Genomic DNA, 15,084 nt, shown 5'->3' with positions numbered 1-15,084 from the left:
TGTTTGGGAAAAAATACCAGAGCTGAAAATGCACTTAGCACCTGTTGCTTGGTAACAGACTGATGCTTATGCATTTTAGTCTTAACAATAGCAACTTTTGTAGTCAAAAACATAATGCATTGTGCAGTGCTTCATTTTTAAAATCTTCTGGCTCTTGGCCTTGTTCAAAACACATATAGTATGTGTAGCTATTGTTGGATAGACATGAGAAGAGAAGCATACCTTCAGACAATGGGTTTAACAGAAAGCTTTTGCAGTTCTATGACATGTGATCAGTGTATCAGCATTACTACATACATGGCTGAGCTACTGTGAGTGTTCCCAGAGATCATAACAGCAATAATAGTTGCTTTCTAAACATGTGGAGCTAGACCTGGAATAAGCCATTAAAACCCAGTATATGTGTGTGTGTGTGTGTTTGTGTCGGTGTAGCTGGTCCAGGTATCCTCCACTGCCCATAGCGGTGTTAATATTCTGCACACACTGGGTGCGGCCAAACCCCATTAATCATGTTTGTGAATGTCTAATCTCAACGTTACTTGCTCTGGTTTCATTTTCATGGCTGTCGGCAAGATTTATAATGGCGTTTGGTGAAGGTGTATGTGGTGTGTGTGTGTGGGTGTGTGTGAGATGTAATACATTGTTACGGAAGCATGCTCTTAAATGTGTCACCTTGTTGAGGAGAAGAATGTCCTGAAGGTGCAGTTAATGCTCCCAGTGGGGGAACCAGCATGTTGATACACACATCTGTTCCTTTGAACAGGTTTTTGTGTTCCTGTGTGTTACCTTTGCACCTGCAATTGTGTGTTGACTTTGAGCGAGTGTGTACAATGTGTGTGAATGTGTTTGTATCTGCGATTGTGGGTTTGTATGGGGTCACAAGTGTACAAAAAGCTGTGTGTCCCTGTTTGTTACCATGGTGATAGTAAGTGGCCTTTCAAGAGATGTCCATCCGGAAGATGAGATCAGATTACATCAATAAAGGGGAAGACTAGAAACAAGCACTGGGGTGAGCAGGGGAATGAGTGAGGGGATGAGAGAGGGGATGCAAGAGGGTGGGGGGATGGTCACAAGTGACCTGTTAATGGAGTGTACCAAAGGGATCACACACACAGAACACACACACACACACACACACACACACACACACACACACACACACACACACACACACACACACACACAGTGCTAGTTTTTTGTTCCAGTGGCAGTCAGTGAGTGAGGAAGGACAAACAGATCTCATTACATGAAAAGAGTCTGCTTGGAGAGCTGGATGTGGATGACCCTGCTAAATGGTGGACAGCAGAGCTGTTTGTCTAGACGAAGGCTGTCTAGAGACATTGATCTCAGACAGCAGACCAATAGACTGACAATCACAAAGTAAAGACTGGGAGTTTTTCCAAACAGTTCTTCATATTGGAGGAGGAACTGGTTGGATAAAACTCATGCTCATGGGGACTGTAGCATTTGATTCAGTCACTGAAACTAAGCACCCATTTAGGGCCCATCTACTGTTGCTCATGGGGGTTATAGGTGCATCTATCAGTGCTAGTCTAAGTGAAAATGAAGGATGAAAATGTGGAACCATAAAGTCTTCCTTCCCCTTACACACCTCAATCTCACAGACTCCTTTTTTTTAATTGGTTCACACTGTAGATCTTATTTGTAAACTTGTAAATAAATCGTGGAAGTCACTACATAGAACACAAAACTGCAACATTCACATCATTTATTTGTGGTGGCAAAATGGTAAAGAATTTTGCCTCCTTATTGATTTACACTTTTAACCACCTTGTCATCCTTCTTTCAAAAATAAAAATTATTTATATACATTTTACCTTCATGTTCATCATCATCATCATTAATGTCATTGGCACAATCCTCTTCGTCTTCATTATACCGGATGTCAGCTATAAAGCATCACATGAATTAATACATAACTATTAAAAAGATAGCGTCATATTTTAATTATAGTGTAAATACTTTATTACTGTAATTACTGTAAAATGATACAAGTAAACAAATTCATAAAAACACAATGCTCAAACCTAAACACACGTACTGGCTTTCTACACTTAATGCATTAACAGTAAATGACTAGAATCACATTCAATTTGTTCGTTTAAGCCATTATGGCAGAGTCAATTTGGGAGTCAACTTAATTTAAAAGTAGTTACTAAGTAGTTAATAGCTTTATAGTGGCCATGGTAACTAGTGTGATTTTCTGAAAAATATGTAGTTTTGTGGAATAATTTTAACCATTATAAGAAAAGTATATAAGAATGAGGCTCATTGTCACCGCTGAGCTAAATGCTGCTCAGAAATCTAATGAGCCTGATATGCAGTGGTAGGGTTTACTGTAATCCATCCAACGCCATATGGGATTAAAATAACTAAGGGTTCAAACAGAAAATGATGATAAAATTATTATTGATGGTGGCTACAATCAGAATGACAGTATTTTCAGAATAGGTGTGAATAGGTGCGCAAATCCAAAATACCAATATGAATAAACTAGGCGACAGTAAGGGGATCAGTTGGAATGCCAGAATTTGGCTGAACTTAAATTTACAGTGCACCTCCAAACAATCTCAAATGCCTAGAAGCTCAAATCGGATTTGCTGACCGAGAGGTGCTTAGAATTTGTTTTGTGCTCTCTGAAATCAATTGTCATCAATATACCTCCATACTGCTACAGCATGGGTTACATACTGAATATTTCTGCTAACATTTATAGGGAATCTTAACATTAAATAACTAACAGGAGTTTTTAAATTTTAGTCGGCAAATGGTCATTGCAAGAAATCAGTCATGCTGTGTTAAAAGCAATAAATAATTGAGGAAGACTCTAGAGCTGGGCGATATGGAAAAATTCAAATATCACGACATTTTTGACCAAATACCTTGATATCAATATTGCGGCGATATTGTAGGGTTAGCAATTGGTGCTTTCACAAAATATTTACACAATGAGATTTTTGATGAATAATCAGTAATGTGGATATAATGACTAAGTGGGTAAAGACAAATAATAGAACAGCTAGAACAGTGTGGTGGTTAAAGTAAAGACAGTAAAGTTGGCTTTACTGTAATGTAGCCTTTAAAACCAGGAAAAGACAACACTTTTGTCATATTACGATATCTGGCCTCATATATCAATATCGATATAATATCAATATAAAATGGATATATTGCCCAGCCCTAGAAGACCCTTCAGTTTACCTAAAATGGGGTTTGGAATTTGAAAGCAGTCAGCTGCTAAATGAAGCTGGTTTAACGGCTTGCTTACATTAAATTTTAAAAATTGTTTTCCACTCAAATTGTGATAAATATCTTGCAGCAAGCAAAAACCAAATAATAATCACAATAAATTTTGTGTTGATATAAATGCCCGAGTTATGTTGTTAAGTGACATGGTGATACAGTGTAGAACCAGTAAGGTCAGCTGTGGGGTTTACATAAAACCAAGTGCTATGGAACATTTTGCTATAATGCTCTACTGTATTTACCATTGGAGTCCAGATAGTCCTCCGTCACTAAAAAGTAGAAGACAAGAAATCATCATATTGTGAAATTCTTAATGCTTCAAGAATATTATATTAAAAAAAGGATTTGCTATAAACACACTTGGGAATGTGCTACAGTCTACTGCTGAGAACTAAAGTATGTCTCCTATTCAATCGTCTTCATTAAACTACACAGTGTGGCACCTCTTTCCCTGTACGACAAACAATATTCCTTGCCTCAACAGGCCACCAATCAGTCCTACTAACAGGTGAGCTAATACACATTTAAACTAAAGCTTAAATGCTTAAACAAATTTAAGCATGGATGCTAACATACCCACAGCCACACCCACACACAGTGCGTTTCACTATCTTTGTGGGGACCCGTCAATAACATAATGCATTCCCTAGCCCCTTACCCTAACTTTAACCATCACAACTAAATGCCTAACCTTAACCCTTACCCTAACCCTAACCATAACCTAATTCTAACCCTAAAACCAAGTCTTAACCCTCAAACAGCCCGTTAAGTTTGTGGGGTCCAGCATTTTGGCCACACAAAGCTGTCCGGACCCCACAAGTATACTGGTTTTTGGACCCCACGAATATAGTTAAACAACACACGCACACACACACACACACACGCACGCACGCACACGCACAAATACAAACAGACAAATCATTTAGTGAGATTTACCCAGTCTGATCTCATCATAAATATGCTCCTCTGGTATAGCTGGTGATTCACAAGGGTGTGAGGACATGATGAGGTGATGAGTGTATGAGTGATTGTGTGTGTGTGTGTGTGTGTGTGTGTGTATGTGCGTGCGTGCGTGCGTGTGTGTGTGTGTGTTTGTATGTGTGTGTTTGAGGGTTAGGGGGGGTAATGAGGCTAATTATCTAACTATAACTGAATCATCAACATTTGTAGTATGAAGCTGTATCACAGTTTACTTCAGGGTAAAAACAATTCTGTTGATATTTACTTCACATACATGCACACTGACACACAAATACATGTAAAATAGTTTTGGCTTTAGTTTTTGGCTTGAAGCTAATCGAAATCCCTTAATGTTTAGATGTTTTTGATTTGTTTGTCACCTTAATCAGGAGAATAAGAAAGGAAAAGATAAATAAATTCTCCTATCGTTTCCCCTCTCTTTCACTTGCCTTACCTCCTCTTGTCCTCCATTGCAAATGAGCCCTATTACTATTAGCAACTCATCTATTTATGAATGCAGATTAGATGAAATGCATTATGTATCAAATCAAGGGTCATCCATCCCTAAAGGAAGTGGCTTCTCAGGCCTTGCCTCTGAGCACCAGGAGGGCTGGTCATTCCCTGCTAGTAGGGCTGCAACTAAAGATTATTTTCATTATCAATTAATCTGGCAATTATTTTCTCGATTTATCGATAAATCATTTGGTCTATAAAATGACAGAAAATGTTGAAAAATGTCCATCCCAGTTTCTCAAAGTCCAAGGTGATATCTTTACATGTCTTGTTCTGTTAGTCTTAACCCCAAAGATGTTCAGTTTAATATGAGACACACAGAGAAAAGCAGGAATTCTCATATTTAAGGGGCTGAAAACAGCATTTTCTGCCATTTCTGTATGAAAAAATGTGAAAACGATTATATAAACTACGATTATAAAAATAGTTGGCGATTATTTTTCTGTCAAGCGATTACTCGAATATTTGTTGCAGTTCTACCTGCTAGGACTACTGCACTGTTCAACCAGTTGACATCAATGACATATTTCTCAGTTTATATCCCAGGATAACAGAAGCATAGTGAATGCAACACAGTAATGGTTATGATGGTCAGTGTTGCATAACAGAGCCAGATGGTTTACTTGGCTGGGCCATGGTGCTGGCAGCCATGCAATTGTAAGCTTGTTTCCTGCATGGCCAACATGAAAGAACGGCAAAACACTGTGTGTTCACATTAGTGGCAGGGTTATGGATTCAGCTGCACCGTCAGAAAAGCCAGTGATGGCAGATCCATTTGGTAGATGGAGGCATACTGGCTGCTGTTGAGTTAGCACATTTCTGATAACATTTGTGTCAACATCAGTATGCATCGCTGTTTTAGACAATGCTTTATCATTTGGTTTTGTTCAGCAAAAACATGAGTTTGATTTGTTGAATCTAATTTGTTTATCATCTGTATTAATTATAATATATATAATTCCTGCGTAAATGACAGTTGAGTTTCCATGAAAAAGACACAATACTATAAAGACGAGGCATCAAAGCATACAGGAGGAGGTCCATTGGTAAATGTTTTTAAGGTCAGAGAAGCTGAAACACAGAAACATCTAGGATGGGGTGGGAATACTTCTGTATGTATCCAGGCAGAGAGAAGGGGTCTTAGAAGAGGTTTAGACAACTGTTTGAGTGTTGTTTGCTGCTCAATGTTTCTGAGAAAGAGGGAGAAGGAGATAAGAGTGGTTGTGTGTGTGTGTGTGTGTGTGTGTGTGTGTGTGTGTGTGTGTGTGTGTGTGTGTGTGTGTGTGTTTTGGTTGTTTGCAAAAAATCCAAATTGAAATTCCAAATTGACCCTTAATCTGTACTTCCTGTGCCTCTGTAGATCTGAAAGGAACATGAGAGGTCTCAGCATGAGTGCAGCCGCTCTTTCTCTCCGGCCTTTCTGAGGACATGAGGGAACTGTTTTCATTAAGCTAATGCGGGTTTGATCCATGGTGATGTATGTGAAGTGGCACCATGTAGGGTGTGGGGTCAATGTGGAGTTGGGGGTCTGTGGACAGGTGATAAGATGAGGGAGAAAAGCAGTTACAGTATATGTTCAGGGGAATGCACTCTCAGAGAGGAAGAAGGACACAGTGTGTGTGTATGCATACCAACAACCAACAGCACACGGGACCTGTTTGAATTTGCATGTCCTCTCCTTGAAGTAATCACAGATTCATATAGTGAATTGTACACATATCTCAAGTGGATTCAAACAGGGCCATGAACTAATTGGCACACTGTGTGTGTAGGGTTGACACACTGAAGTGTATGGGAGGGATACAGGGTGAGAAGAATATTATGGAGTTTACCTTCCATGTCATTACAGTCATAGTCTTGAGTGAAGCATGGATGGAGACAAAAGCACACACACACAAACACATAAAAGCGAAGCCACAGCACCTTTGTGTAAAGCAGAAAAAAAGCACATTTATAAAGTGGATGAAATGATAATTCACAATGTCAAGCTCAAACGACACTGAAATGACTTCCAGGTTGAGTGATTACATAACTGCTTTGCAGCCAAAAACATAGTGAAGTAATGGTGTGCTTTGTATCTGAGAAGTATGAGAGCATAGGAATGTCTGCTGTTTTAATCTGCAACAAAACCAGCTCTGACAGTCATGAGAGCCACACGTTACAGGAGATCCTAAACATAACTAGTGGCGATGAAATACTGAATATTAACAGCAGTAGTAGTTGAAGTGTTAGGTTAAGTGAGGGAATAAAAGATGTAGAAAAATAATAGCAGATAACCTACCTTTGACTCTCTCTCCGCGGTTAAGTTGGATCTCTCCCTCCCCCTGTGGGGTGTAGGGCTTGACCACAATGAAGGTACGTCCCGGGACAGCACTATAGAGTTTCCGCTTGGGCCCGCGGGGGCCCGTCAGCGCTGGAGGCGTGTGATGAGGGGGGCTTGGGTCTCGCTGCACTGAGCCAGGGCTGTAAACAAACACATATGTTACTGTGGTGATTCCAGGGAGCTGGTAACTGAAGCCTGTGGTCACCGACATGTTCGTCAGCGGGACAGCAACCTGGTGACACCCCCTGGTTGTAATGCTGGCCAGGGAGGGATTCATAAACAAGTCCAAGTGGCTGCCGATCAACAGTCAACAGTCAGTGTTCCATGGGAGAGTCATGAGAGGAGAGTACACTCCTCCCAACCACTCTCTCCCCCTCCTCCTCTTCTTATTCCCTCTCTTCCTTCTTTAATAGCACAGACAATATCCTTCTTGCTCCCTTTTACCCTCTCCTTTTATCTCTCCCCTCTGCCCCGCATCCTAACCGAGGTAGAAGCAGAAATGTTTAATGATAAGACGGACTGCACTGTTTCCTTCTCTGTGGGTCTGTCAGATCCGTCTGGAAGCCCCCCTTAGTCAAACACATCCTGAGTTGGGGCTCCAGAAGAAGCCACCTCCAGAGAGGGAGAGAGATCCCTGTGTGTCCCTAGTTCCAGCTGCTCCAGGCTGGGTTGCAGATCCTGCCAAGTCCTAGGGTCCTGGTTCTCCTGCTGTGGAGGACAGAGGCTGGGTCTGCTCCCCGACACCCGCTCCTTCTCCTGGGAGTCCTTCCGCGTCTGCCTCTCCTCTCCCCTCCACCCCTTACACACACACACCGCTCACACACACTCACACACACTCTGGCAATGCTGCCGCTGCTGCTGCCGCTGCTGCGCTCCGTGGCTCCCCTCCCCTTTGACGGCTCGCTCACACTCACACACCACAAGCCCTCGATGTGCATTCTAGCCGTGCGCAGAGACACATACACAGACAGCCCCCTCCACTTCTGCTAACATTGCACCTACGCTAGCATGGCATACACCACAACCAGCATGTTGCTAACACATCGCTGACACTCACATACACACACTAGACCCAGAGCACGATTGATCTCATCCAGCCTGTCTGTCTGCAAGCGTGCATGCGCCATGACTCCCTGAGGCAGCTGTGAGAGTATCTGTGTGTGTGTGTGTGTGTGTGTGTGTGCGCGTCTGTGTGTGTGTGTGCAGTGGGGCGGGGGGCAAAAAGCACCAGCCCATTTGGTTTAATTGTCGCTCCTCCCTCTTTCCCTTTGCCTTGAATCCCCTCCTTTTTTCTCTCATTCTTTTGCTTCCATTTCACCCTCTTAACATTTCTTCGCATTGCATCTTCACTCTCTCTCTTTCCTTCTCTCTTTCTCTCTCTCTCTCTCTCGTGGTGAATTCTAATACAGCAGCAGCAGAGCTCCGCCTAGTCTTCATTCATCACTTCTTTGCCACCACTGTGTAAGTTGTATTCAGCATCATTCTGCTGCTCGTGTTGTCAAAGCTTTCTCTCAAGCCTTTGGCATAGATTCAAAACACATGTAATACATATATATCAATCACTTATACATATATTTAATACAATTAGATGTTTACCTGATTTGGAATCTGCTTGAGAGTGTGCTTGTGTATATTACAACTTGATTAAAAACTGGGACTTTGATGCTATTCTCTGCAACATTTCCTTGAAAGACTAGAAATCTCTTAAACGCTTCATATCTGTCTATCCACCTTCAACTCTTTCAGTCTCTTGCCATTCATCCGCCGGCACTTTGTATCAGTCACTTTATAGCCATCATTCTTTCATTCACCTGATTCAAACCTCATGTGCCCTTTACCCTTTTTCCTACCGTTTTCTGTTTACCCATTTCCTCATTTCAAGCCCTGTTTGTCTCTTTCTTTCCCAAACTCTCTATTGCTTTTCTTGCTCTCCCCATCTCACACAGCCTCTCTTTCTTTGTCCCCCTCTCTATCGAAACAACGGCTTGCTGACGACTTTCCAATTACTGCAGGGACTGAGGGGCCGGGATGGCTGCCGAATGTTAATGTCTAAGCAGCATCAGGCAGCAGCACACACAGAGCAGAGGAGGGAGGGCTGGAGAAGCAGTGAAATGAGGCTATGTCAAAGTGACACAGAGGGCCGAAAAAGTAGATCCCATAAAGGATATCTATTTCAATGACTCAAATCTGCCTCCTCCACTCACACACCTCTGCCACACCATACACCTAGTGTGAGGTTACTGTATGTATACAGCTTGACCTCATATCACCCTGCAGTTAAGTTGATGATGGTTGGGTTGACACGTGCTATCTATGTGTCAGAAAGAAGGGAGGTGGTGGAGATGATTCCTCCTCTCTTTAGGTCTTTAATGACACTTTTGTGTTTCACAGGAAGAGGCTTACATTGGCAACTACACTTTAACATTTTAGAAGATAAAAAAATACTGAATGACATTTGACATAGATCAGATATCAGAAATTCAAAAAACATCCATAACTGTAAAATGTGATATGACTAAATGTTATTTATCAATTTGATCACATTTCTACTATCTCATTTTCTGCTCTATTTACATTTGCAATGTAAGATTTGACCATTTCTCAGTTGAAAGCATTTCCGTAGGATGTTCTGTAACGCTATATAGTCTAAGTTCCCTGCAAGCATTAGTATCATGGTCCACCCACAAGATGGTAATATCTTAGATATCACTTCTACATTATTACATATCCTCTGGCTGTAATACAGTTTAACAGCACACTGGGTGGGTCTACCAGAAAGATATGTACAGTCACTTTGAAATAGGACCAAATGAGAGCAAAGAGCCGACTCTTCTTTGTTGTTATAGCAACCAGGAAGCTTTTAAAAAAAGTTCAAGGATTTCGGATTTATTTCTTATCTGCACTCAAGAGGGGCATGCTTAATACTGTTCTTGCCTTTCTCCAAAAATGTTCGTCTTCATATTTTTCAAAGGTTTCAAGCATATTTTCATCTATAATGAAATAGTATTCTACCTAGATCTATATATAAATTGTAGTTCGACATGATGTGTATTTATTTTTTCGATAAGCAACCAATGGGTTAGGCATCAGTTGTATGATTGTAACATGCCACTTGCTCGATGAATTTTGCAAGATGACATGATTCACCGTTTTCATTTGCAAACTTGTGCTACATTTGCAACAGCTTTTTTTTCTTGTTTCCTATGTTGTATCTTTTTTTCTCATTTCTTCTCTTTCACTGTGCCTCATTATAAGTAGCTTTTACAAGATTCAGATGTAGGATCCATTACATGCGCACACACACAAGTACACACACACAAAGTTCTAATGCAGTCTATTACAAAAGCTCCATCGTTTCCTAGGACACAGGCCCTGCCTCCGTAACGATGGCAACTGTCAATAAAAGGAAAAAAAGAATAGCTAACAAATGCACTGATAAGTCAATAATAGGCACTTGGATCTCTATAAACAGTCAATTTGTCATAAATCATTTGCCTTGATACATGGATTTCTCTCTATATTCTCATCTCACACACTGAAGTAGAAAGACCTGAATGAGGTAGTTGTAATTCAGCTTGCGCAGATCATAGTGATTTGTTGTTTGGTTTCACCAAATGTCATTTGGTTTTCATAGCATGACTCAGAACGGAAATAACTGAAATTCAAACAAAGTTCAGTTTTCGTAAATATATATCTTTACTTTAAGTTGTGAGTTGCACAACGCAACCACAAACAAATAATGTGGAATGCGGCTAAAAAAAAGTTGCAAAATAGAGAGCAAACACTTGCATCTCATTTATGCAGTGCCTTTGACCTGTTCATCTGAACAGCTCAATAATGAGTCTAGCTGCCTCAGATTGGAAGTCAAAATCTATTAACTGCCTAAATAACTCTGAAGATGCAACTACAAATGTCACAAAATGACATTTACACAGATGCTATCAAAATAAGTAGCTTCAGTGTGGCATTTTCTCACATGACTGCTTTGCCTTCTCAGGTAAATGGCTTTTTACTCATTTAGCATTTCTCTAAGGGAAGATTAGCACATTTTAAGCAAAGTCATAATCAGCATCACATTTTGCATCCTAATGGTCATCAGTCTGTCCTTGCTTTGCTGCACTTGAATGAATATATGCTCTCTCATTCTTTCTTGCACAATGTGGGAGTGTTCATGGCTATCAAGGTGGAAGTAGAATGTGGACTCACTGGACAGAACATGTTAAGGTTCCGAACAGCAAACCTGTTTGTATATGGACAGCGTATGCTTCATTAAGTGAAATTAGAAGAAAGGGTCAATTGGTGTGATCAACACATAACCCTAAACTCCACCTCAATTTGAGAAAGGAGAGGATAAACAAACCACTTAGCCCATACTGACATTTGTATACTTTGGCATCTTTTTCACTACAATATTCACCTACACAAAAATATTTACTCTACACTTCTCTGTGTGTACATTTGTCCTGATGTAGTGCATTAGAAAACGTATCTAAGTGTATGTTGTAAAGGAAGTGCTTCCTGCTAAGCATTTTAACTATAGTCACACGGCTTGGATAGCATGTAGACTGCTTATCTTTATATTTAGCAACAGGGCCAATGTCTATAGACTAGTGAAAAGGCATTCCAGCTCCAAAAGGCTTTAAGTGCTTTATGGACTTGATAAAGGCTTCTGACAAAGTCCTTCAGGGTGTGTTGTGGGTGTGTGGAGGGAATATGGGGAACCAGGGTCGTGCTCTGAGCCATCCAGTGCTTGAATACAGCTCTAAGAGAGTCATAAACAAATCACTCCTACTCAAACTGAAGGAATTTAAGTATTTTGTGGGCTTGTTCACAAGTGAGGGTTAGCGAGAATCTGAGACTCACAGGTGTATCAATGTGGCGCCTGAAGTGATGTAGGTGTTGTACTGGATTGTCATGGTGAAGACAGAGCTGATCTTAAAGGCGAGGCTCTCAGTTGATCTACGTTCCAACTCTGAGCTCTGGGAACTAACAGAAAGAAGGAGATCATGGATACAAGAAGGCAAAATGTGTTTCCTTCGCCTGGGTCTCTGGGCTCCTCCTGGGGGACAAGGTAAAGGACTTAGATATGCAGAAGGAGCTCAAAGTAAAACCTCAGGGGCAGACACATAACGCGCTGGATGGATTACATATCCAATCTGGCCTGGGAACGCTTACAATCCTCCAGGAAGAGCTCAAGGATGTGGCTGGCAAGAGGGACATCAAGGCTACCATGTTACCCTACTGCTGCTACCACAACCTGGACCGGAATGAGTGGCAGAAGATGCTTAAGAGTGGTTAGTAGTACTGAAGCTACTTGCATATTACGGTTCTGTGCCTGCAGTTACAGGCAGTCACCACAATTGGAGGAGCCTCTTCTATTTGTATATCCATATCCTCATTGTTGGGGTTCATTCTGACCTGGTATTTATTTAATACGTGAGTTGCACATATTGTAAATTGCTGAAACACTTAAGAAGAGCTCTACACTGCATGACACAACCATATTGTTTACTTATTGTGTGTGACCTGGCCAGTGCAGACAGCATCAGTGTTTTAAACTATCAGCATCACTCTCTGACGTGAATTATATACACAGACCAATACTACTGTGTCCCCCTTTGATGTGGATTCTCCACAGGTGAAGCGGCTGAAGCTCAACTCTTCATCTCCTCCTCCTCTTCCTCCCTATTCCTTTCCGTCCTTTTCTTTCTTTGGCTGTGTTAACACGCCATGGATAATCTACACACCAACAGCCACTGGTGTAACTAATGCAAAGAAAGAGGGAGGGATATGGGGTAAAAATGAGGGGAGGAGAACAGCAACAAACAAAGCATTAAAAGGTGAAGGGAACAGGACACCCCCATGTTGGGGTTTGTTGGCATTTTACATCACATGAGGCGTCACGTTACAGCACGTGAGTTCTTGCACATTGACAGAACTAGCTACCACAACAACCTTACATGACAACATGTTTCAGGTAACATTGTGTGACTGAATCTTCATTTGAATGAGGATTTGGCCCTGTGTCCAAATCTCCTCTCACACTATTCAGGTAAAGGGTAGCTTGAGCTTTTACTGACATTCAAAGATTTTGTACAACCAATGGCCTGGCTATGTGGGCTGTGCTGGCGGTGCTTTACGTAATAAACTTGACTCTTAGATAAACCTTACATATCCATCTCTTGCCCGAACCAGTCAGATGGTGTGTAATATTTGTTTTTACTGTACCTAATAAAATACTGGCAAAACTACTCATACCACTTTGACAATTGCAAAGGAAGTTGGTTGAAATGTGAATTATGTGTTCACCCATGCTTGCTGTTGTGGGAAAACTGAAACAACACACTGGAAATGGAAAAGATAATAGTTGGTATACTCTGCTCAGTAAGATACTGTAATATTTGTCTATCTGGCAGCTTCAGAACTTTTCTTCCAAACCAAGACAACTTAGTCCTAAGTTGCACAGCTCAATATCACAATTTCGGACACTGACAATGTCAAGACAGTGTCCCCTTCATGATTAATTATCTCTTTGAATTGAAAGCACATCATGGTAAGTTGTCAATTAACCACTTATGACAAATTTGCTTTTTTCTAAATACAATTCTGCCACATCCAGTTCCTGTCTTATTATATTGTCAACTGCATCAGCTGGAGAGATTGTTATTATCACACTTCTAAGCTTTAATCTGTCTGGGTGATCTTTGTTTTCCTTTGTGATCTATTCTTAATGAGCCACTCTGACCTAACTGCATCCTCTCTACTGTCTCCATCTTAACTTTCTGCTGATGCCTGGCCAAGCTATTGAACCCTGGCAGCACTGCACACATGCGGAAGTGATGGTGAGTTCCACAGGAACTTGCTGGAGTCTGCCATTGGGCGGGCTGTGGACCGGCCAAGCTAATTTCACACTCCCCTGGTACCCATAATGCCTCTAGAGTTACCATGGGCATAGACAGAAGGTCAGAGAGAGAAAGAGAGAGGGAGGGCAAAATATTATAGGGAAAATATTCAAGGACGGCATCAGTCTCACTTGGGTGCAGGTTCTGGCCATGGAGACCAGCTGCTCGTTTTGGCCTTTTTATACATTCCCCTCACTTTAATATTTGGTGTAAGAGTAAAACACACTGAAGAACAAGGTCTCAACTCCCTGTGTACAGAAGGCCATTTAGGCCAGAACACAGCGGACATACTAAACCTGGTATCCTCCGTTTTCTTTTTCACTTCCATCTTTTTCCTTTTTCCACACTCTGGCTATTAAGTTGTAACCTGTTGTAACCTTGTACAAAAAGAGCACAATGACAGCAAAATATGTATCTCTGTTCAGTGAACATTAATGCTAATGTAGTGCCAGGTAAAGCAGAAGAACATGCACTTAGTTTGCTACCATAATGGGGCACAACATTTGACAGAAAGAGATGGAGGGTGGTTTAACACTCCTGTGTGAATGTATTAATGAACTTCATATAATTTGGTTTAGGATTATGAAAACAATGGCTATACGATTTAGTTCTTCAGTGCTTTAATTTCTGTGCGGCGTTACATTATTTAATAAAGGATGTTGACTACTCTATGGCTGCAAACCATACAGTAGATTAATAGCACTCACTGTGTGTATGTGTGTTTGCGTGTATGTGTGTGTGTGTGTGTGTGTGTGTGTGTGTGTGTGTGTGTGTGTGTGAATGACAAAACGAGAGAGAGAGAGAGAGAGAGAGAGAGAGAGAGAGAGAGAGAGAGAGAGAGTCTTTGATGGATGGAGTAAAGTGACAGGAGAGTAGTAGAGGGAGAGGGGAGCACGGCTGGAGCTGGGTCTGTAATGCAATTCCCCTGTCAGACATCAGACTATTTCACACCCAAACACACACACACAAACACACACACACACACACACACACACACACACACACACACACACACAGTGTGTGGCATCCAGGAATCACATTAGGTGTGTGCTGTACGTAGGTGATCTTGCTCTGACATATGATCATAATAACAAGCTTTACAAACCAAGTGTCAGTAAA

The 15,084-nt window shown here is 41.3% G+C and overlaps 1 protein-coding gene across 1 annotated transcript in view; it reads right to left on the bottom strand.

Moving 5' to 3' along the window:
* Positions 1-15,084, bottom strand: part of shank3a (SH3 and multiple ankyrin repeat domains 3a) — a 159,150-nt gene that overhangs the window by 56,639 nt on the left and 87,427 nt on the right. Inside the window, exon 12 of the mRNA XM_078256048.1 lies at positions 7,022-7,203. Coding sequence (XP_078112174.1) covers positions 7,022-7,203 — 182 coding nt within the window. The remainder of the gene's footprint in view (positions 1-7,021; positions 7,204-15,084) is intronic.

The sequence above is a fragment of the Sander vitreus genome, chromosome 8 (genome assembly GCF_031162955.1).
Source record: "Sander vitreus isolate 19-12246 chromosome 8, sanVit1, whole genome shotgun sequence".
NCBI classification, from domain to species: domain Eukaryota; kingdom Metazoa; phylum Chordata; class Actinopteri; order Perciformes; family Percidae; genus Sander; species Sander vitreus.
The sequence above is the reverse complement of the archived record's forward strand: the minus strand, read 5'-3'. Positions and strand labels throughout refer to the sequence as shown.